The 7,434-nt window shown below is 38.0% G+C and overlaps 1 protein-coding gene across 1 annotated transcript; it reads right to left on the bottom strand.

The window, feature by feature from the left end:
- Positions 1-2,393: 2,393 nt before the first annotated feature.
- LOC141630730 (uncharacterized) lies at positions 2,394-6,644 on the bottom strand. The gene is made up of 7 exons (XM_074443497.1): positions 6,519-6,644; positions 3,975-4,155; positions 3,724-3,847; positions 3,497-3,626; positions 3,243-3,403; positions 3,025-3,141; positions 2,394-2,922 (listed from the first exon to the last, which is right to left on the bottom strand). Exons 2-7 carry the CDS (start codon positions 4,148-4,150, stop codon positions 2,653-2,655), a joined length of 978 nt encoding a protein of 325 aa, XP_074299598.1. The 5' UTR covers positions 4,151-4,155; positions 6,519-6,644; the 3' UTR covers positions 2,394-2,652.
- Between the last annotated feature and the right edge of the window lie 790 nt (positions 6,645-7,434).

Here is a 7,434-nt window from a genome sequence, read left to right on the forward strand (position 1 = left end):
ATTTCAGTTAGTTATTTCAGACGGTGTCTTTAAAAGGGAAGTTTGTGACCGTCTGGCTCCTCCGTTCTATCCCATATTTTTTGAGGAGATTGTGCTTTGAGTCTAGTGAGTTTTGTGCCAAGTGAAGGGCACTTGTACTTAGTCTTTCAGTCAGTTGAGATCCGGATGGTTTCATTGTGGTCTTGTTAGGAACTAGCTTGACGCTTTTACCTCCACTTTTCCATAACTTGTATTGCCTTTTCTCGCCTGAACCTCACTATTCCCATTTTATTTGCAAACCCTCTGCTGTGATGGACATTATCGGTTGGAATTTGTGCATTAGTACTTGAATTGTCTTTCATTTTTGTTGCATGCATGTTATGTAGGTCGCAGTTAGGTGAGTGACTGTCTTTTCTTCCCTTTTTTACATACTACATTTGCCCTTTGCTTCATGAGAGAAGAGTGACCACGTGAGAGTCCAGTTTTGTTGGTCTTGTAAGGTCGAGAGGTCAGCTTTATTTCTGAACAGCTTATAATTCGTTTGCGTATTGACTGCTTGGCTTTAACTGTTGATTCTTGTTGCATTAAATTGGTTCAAGTAGATAAGTTAAGCTAGCTCTAAGTTATCATTTCCGTTCCATTAGTTTAGTTTTTGAGTTTACTCGAGGGCGAGTAAAGGTTTGGTTTGGGGAGATTTGATACGTGCCTAATGTATAGTCTTTTTAGCCTATTTCAGCACGTATTTGTATGCATATATATACTGTTTTTATGGTATTTTGCCCCGAATTGGCTACTTTGGTGTATTTTGTCCTTTTTGTAGGAATGTTCGCGAAAGTAGTGGAACCACACTCCTTTTTGTCCTTTTTGCATGCATTTAGAGGAGACGGGATTGTCCCAGAGTGAGACGCTGCATTTGGAAGCGTCGCGGCACGCATTACGAGACACTTGGGTGAAGACGTGAGCTGAAATGAAGACATAGTCACTCGATCGAGCTGTTTACCAGTCGATCGAGTGGTTTCTACACCCTCGATGGTTGATCGAGTTTGTTCCTCGATCGATCAAGTAAAGTCGCACAAGACCAAGTCCTCGATCGAGTAACCCATTGGTCGATCGAGTGACTTTTGCTGAGAATTTGGTCGATCGAGTGGTTTAATCCACTCGATCGAGTGGTTTCGTCATTATGGGCTTTTAATCAGTCCGTGTTTTATTTATTTCCGCACAAACTCTTTGTTTGTTTGGCTATTTAACCTATGATTTACTAGGTTATTAGCATCTCTTTAACTATCTTTCAGACTATCAAACTTTTTTACTGAAAAACCTTAGTACGTAGCTTTTCTTCCTTCACTGTTACTTTTCCTTGGGATTATTGTTGATCGGATTCAGTTGTTCTTTACGCCGGATTCGCACTGATTGTAATCCTTCCTTTCCTTATTTAATAATAATCATTTGTTGCTTTAATTTCTCATTTGTGTTCTTATTTTCCTCTGCCCTAATTTTCATTATTGCGATTTATTGTTTATTCATTATGTTTTTTCTTTGGAAATTTATCCCATTTGTTAGTTTAATTACCGATATGAGTAGCTAAACTCCCTTCATGTTGGGATTAGGGAATCTACGGTAGAAAGATGACGATTTAGTAAATGAATTAGACGAATTGATCACGAGACTCTGTCACTATAGCAATTTAACTGTAATTCCCGACCTAGTTGAGTGCACGCTTCTATGTCACCCATTAAACTGGCTAAAATTAATCCTGGATCGAAAGATTGGACTAAATAGGCCTGCTATAAATAGTAGACTACCCTAATGAGGACGAAAGTTAAATTAGTGGTATTTTAGGATAGAAAGTGGACCGAAAGGACCTTTAACATCCGTCTCACATTAGTTCGTCTGAATCTTTTACACTACAACAAATAAGGTAATTGGCGACCATATAAGGCGACTGAGAACAGTCGCCATTAAGAATAAAGCGACTAAGGCCCGTCGCCCGCACTTCGTAGCTAGGTTTAGTCGCTTTTGGCGACAGGCCTTCGTCGCCAATTTTGGCGACGGAATTTTTTTAAAGCGGGCGACCGAAATTCGTCACCAAAATTGGCGACTGTCAGTAGTCGCCTTTTTAGCGACTGTCATTAGTCGCCTTTTTACAATCCACGTCATCTCCATATCTTCAGAATTGGCGACTGATTTTGGTCGCCATTTTGGCGACTGATTTTGGTCGCCATTTTGGCGACTGTTCCCCGTCGCCAATGACCCTAAAATTAATTCATGATCAGAAACTTAGCGACGGTTTCCCGTCGCCAATTGCCCAGTATCCGTCGCCAAATTAAATTTTTTTTAGCCTAAAAATCGTTTTTGACCTAGCCAAATACGTAAAAACCTGCAAATAAACCAACACTTCCAGCAGAGAACACATGGGAAGCCAACACAACCAAACTTGATAAAGAAAATCATGTTCCATACACACAACTACGAGTTCTACGAGTTTTGGTCATCTAACATTATCCGGGAATAACATGTTCTCTAAAAAACTACATAACAGGGAAACTTGCTCCCGCTCCACTACCACCTCCAAAATTAGGATCTCTAGGATCCTTTGGTTGCGGGCGCCACCCAGTGTTGCAATTGGCGAAGAAGGAGTTCATCCGTTCCATTTCCTCCTTCATCCTCCGAATTTCAGCATCTCTCTCGGCATCCCGCCTCTCCCTCTCGGCATCCTGCCTCTCCCTGGCGGCTAATTGAGCTTGGAGCACACTCACGACACTTGGGGGTATAAGGTTGTTGTTGGGAGGATATTGACCCTCTTCTTCTTGTAGGAGGGTAGAAAATCTCCTTTGCCGACCCGGCTCCATACACATCTCCTCTTTGGAACCCCTCAACAAGATCAAACCATAGCTCATTGTCATCAATTTCCGGGTTGTTCTTCCTACGGACAAGGAATTGTTCCTAAAAAATTGATAAAACATTAATGGTTAGAGGATACTTATCTAAAAATTGATAAAACATATACTTTAAAAAGCTAAGAAATTTTTATTTTTTGACACTTACATATAACTGTTGATCTTTTTCCTTCGCGAAGATCAACTTGCCCTTGCTTGTCTTCTTTGCGTGAGTGTCAACAAAGAGATCAACAATCGTGGGTACCTTACCGTTATTCTTCTTGGTCTTAGGAAAAAAAACAAGGAAATTGTTACTCAAACATGATAATTAATGAGACTAATTAAATTAGAAGACTATTAAATTAAAAGCTAAGACAAATAACTTACATCTAACACCACACGATCATGAAAAGATTGAGACCCTCCATAATGAGTAGGCTCAACTTCCGCGTCCTTATCTCCTCCTTTCCTGTTGATCTTGTTCCGGGCCGATGCTTCCTTGAACTCAGGACTGTTCCGGTACTTGGTATATTCCTCATATGACGAACCTGTAATCAATAAAATAACAATTATTAATTAATATATTTTCAAAATATGTAATGAATTTTAACTAATTACGGGTATTAAAAGAAACTAAATACCTTTCATGAAAGATGGCGCCTTCTTCCTCTTAGACACCTTATACATGTTGTCCCTTAGCCTCTTCTTGCCAATGTCATTATACCTTTGCCAAACTAGGCGCTCAAGGTCGGTTGGCCAATAGAACACACGCTACAAAAAATAAACACATAGATGAGAAACAAATTAATAATAAGGTAAAAAGAATAAATAAATTATATTTAATAATATATATTTTATAAATAGATACCCGGAAGTTGTTGAACCACATCTCCTTATCTTCATCACTAGCGTTACTCCAACAAGTAACGCCGTGTGTCATGTTCTCTTGGGTGCTATTAGTCACACCACGAACAACTGTTTGACTTCTAAACCTGAAATCAAACATGTTAAAAACATAATTATATAGGAATAAAAAATAATGTATAATTAACATATGTCTAAAAAAAGTCATTTATTACTAAATAAAAAAATTACAAAATAGAATGAATAAAAAATTACCATAGACCATTCGGATCAAGGATCATCCTGCCGTCAGTATGTCGGGGTACACCAACCTCCTCCTCCTCCTCCTCACTCACCTCCGTAGTAGAACGGTCAACGTCCTCCTCCTGCTCTCGGGAGCTACTACCTCCCTCACTATAGCCTCCGCGCTGCCTACCTCCTCCACGAGCCATGTGTACTACAATTGATTAAAATGCTTTACACCTATCCATGCAATAAGGACATGCCTTTCGCCCAGCGGTTGCCCATCCTGATAGCATACCATATGCGGGAAAATCATTTATAGTCCATAACAATGAAGCTCTTAGTTGGAAATTTTGCTTCTTCGACACATCAAATGTTTCTACACCAACTTCCCACAAATACTTCAGTTCCTCCACCAACGGTTGTAAATAAACATCCAGATGGTTTTTGGGTTATCGGGGACCAGGGAATAAGTAAAGAGAGGAAAATAAATTGTCTTTTCGAGACAAAGCCAGGGAGGTAAGTTGTACGGCGTGGTCATTACGGGCCAACACGAGTAGTTTCTACCAAACTGGCCAAAAGGGTCAAACCCATCCGTACACAAGCCAAGTCTCACATTGCGAGGTTCCTCGGCAAAATCGGGATATAACCTATCAAAACGCTTCCACTCCTCCCCGTCACTCGGATGACACATCTTTCCTGGTGTACGAGGATTTTCTTTGTGCCATCTCATTTGGTTGGCAAGATTTTTCGTGGCATACATTCTTTGAAGTCTAGGAGCTAATGGAAAATAAATTAATGTGTTTTTTGATATTGGTTTCTTTCTCTTTCCACTCCTTTTATTACCCTTCTTCCCCTTCAAAACAATATTTCCTTCACTTGTCTCATATCTATCCCTTTGACATTTCTTACATTTGTCAAGCAAAGCATCATCTTTCCAAAAAAGCATACATCCTTTAGGACATGCATCAATCTTTTCATGTGGAAGTTGAAGACCTTTGACCACTTTCTTGGTATTATAGAAATTTAGGGTCATAACATTATTATCGGGTATAACATCCTCAACCAACGTAGCAATACTATCAACGGCTTTAAATGGCATATTATACTCACATTTTAAAGAAACTATCCTGGATGCAACTTGTAACAATGTCATTCTACTCCCCTCATATAAGGTTTTTCGGAAGCACTTAGCATGTCAAAAAAGGCTTTTGCTCTTGGGTTTGGTTGTTCTTCATCAATCATTGGTACACGGTCGTCATTAATGAAATCATTAGACTGAAAGGCATCAAGTACCATTTCTCTATATGGGTTCTCATTTTGTTGGATTTGAGGCTCTTCGGGATAATATTTTTCTCCATGGGAGATCCAATTGTAGTAGTTTGGAAAAAAACCATTTGTAACAAGATGCTCTTCTACTTCAATGTCAAATAAATATTTTAAGTTTTTACATTTAGTACAAGGACACCTAAGTTTATGTTGTTCCAAATCATATGAATCTTGACATCTAGCAAATTCAATAAATCCACGAACTCCCTTTACAAATCTAGCGATTGGACGTTTCTTCTTATCTACTCTTTCTTCGTACATCCAGCTACGTTCAGATCTCTTCATTTTAATCTATAAGCAATATATAGCAAACTAACCATTTTAAATAATAATATTTAATTTCAACAAAAAAAGCAATGGTTATCTCATCCTCCATTTTATGCTAATTTCAAGATTTCAATTGGGTCCTTATCACTCCAACCTAAACCCATCAATGTACGTTTCAAGTCACTAGCAAACACACATTTGTGAATTATTAATGAGAAAAAAATTCGGCAGCAATTCCCCTTAGTTCTCCAAATACACAATGTGGAAAAGATACATATTCCACATATGTATTCAGAGAACATTGGAGAAAATTGCAACCAAATTCTTTTCTCATTAATAAAATCACAACTATGTGTTTACTACCTAAGTGACTTGAAACGTACAAAGATAGTCCCAAAATAGGGACTATTCAAGAATTGCTCCTAATGAGTAATTCTTGAACGGGTACTAGGTCATTATATATTTAACAAGTTGTCAAAATTATAAGGCAAATTTATACAATCCCCTAATCAAATGACATTACTAATTTAACAAAATTATAAGGCAAATTTATACAATCCCCTAATCAAATGACATTACTAATTTAACAAATTTATACATCATGCTCATTCTAACTTAATTTGGTTAATTATAAGGCAAATTTATACAATCCTAACATTATACTACCTTCATAAAACTATACTACCTTCAACAATACTACTTCAATATTACTAAAACTAAGTTACTACCTTCAATAATACTAATATTATCAAGATAACCTTCAATTACATCCCCTAATCAAATCACATTACTAATTTAACAAAAACCCCAATTTCTAACCCTAACTCAAATTAATTAACAAAAATGCTAATTAAATTACAACTACATACATTAATAAGCATCACTAATGTATAAATTACAACTAGATACTAAATAAGCATCACAACTTAAACAAAATATGAAGGATTGAAGTAATTAAATCGATTTGAGTCGAAAACAAACCTTTATTAAAAACAAAGGGTCGGTAGTGATGTGGTGATGTAGTGTGCGGATGGCGGCGGCGAGTGGTGGCGTCCGGTGGTCGTTGTAGTTGGTGGTGGCGTCGGGTCGTCGGGTTTCTTGACGATTTTTTTTTTTAAGTTGATGATAGAATGAATGAAGGGGACGGGGTGAAGAAACTGGCAAAAAAAAAATATACAGAGGATTAGCGACCGTTTTTGGTCGCCAATTTGCGACGGAAATGGTCGCCAAATTTGGCGATGTTTTCGGTCGCCAAATTGATAATATTCGTCGCCCTTGGATTTCATACGGATTTTTGGATAAAAAGGTATAGTCGCCAAATTGGCGACGGGTAGTGGTCGCCCGAGTTTTTTTTTCTGTCGCCAAATTGGCGACTGTAGCATGTCTGTCGCCTTTGTCTTGTTTTCTTGTAGTGTTACAACTGAGTTATTGGACTACCGTAGTGAACCGAAATCCCGACATGTCCCTCTCTTCTTGATAGTTTAATCATATTTTATTGCTTTTATTACTCTTTACCCTATTTCTCTTTCCTTCAGACTTCGTAGTTTAGAACCAATTTCAAACGAACCCCCAATTGTTACCATAGGATTAGAAATAGACAGCTATAATTACATTACCTCCCTGTGGATTCGATACTCGACTGCCTCTGCTACATTTTAGTTGAGACCGTTAGGTTTTATCTTTGATAGGGTTGCGATAGCCGTGTCATGACACTCGGTCGAGTGGGCGAGCACTCAATATTGGTGTGCATATTTGTGTGTCTTGTACATCATTTTCATATTATGAGTAGTATTGCATCACATGGTAAAGTTTGAGGAATCTTGGTGAGTCTCTTATGTTGTTGGATTTGCATTCTAACATGTGGTTATTGGTATACATGACTATGTAGTATGATTGG

Source organism: Silene latifolia, chromosome 2 (genome assembly GCF_048544455.1).
Source record: "Silene latifolia isolate original U9 population chromosome 2, ASM4854445v1, whole genome shotgun sequence".
NCBI lineage: Eukaryota > Viridiplantae > Streptophyta > Magnoliopsida > Caryophyllales > Caryophyllaceae > Silene > Silene latifolia.

Excerpts from the sequence above, each read along its gene's own strand:
- LOC141630730 (XM_074443497.1), bottom strand. The coding sequence starts at position 4,150 with ATGGCTCGTGGAGGAGGTAGGCAGCGCGGAGGCTATAGTGAGGGAGGT. Across the intron at positions 3,627-3,723 it reads TGTGGTTCAACAACTTCCGG|CGTGTGTTCTATTGGCCAAC; the intron begins GTATCTATTTAT and ends TATTTTTTGTAG. Across the intron at positions 3,142-3,242 it reads ATGATCGTGTGGTGTTAGAT|ACCAAGAAGAATAACGGTAA; the intron begins GTAAGTTATTTG and ends TTTTTTCCTAAG.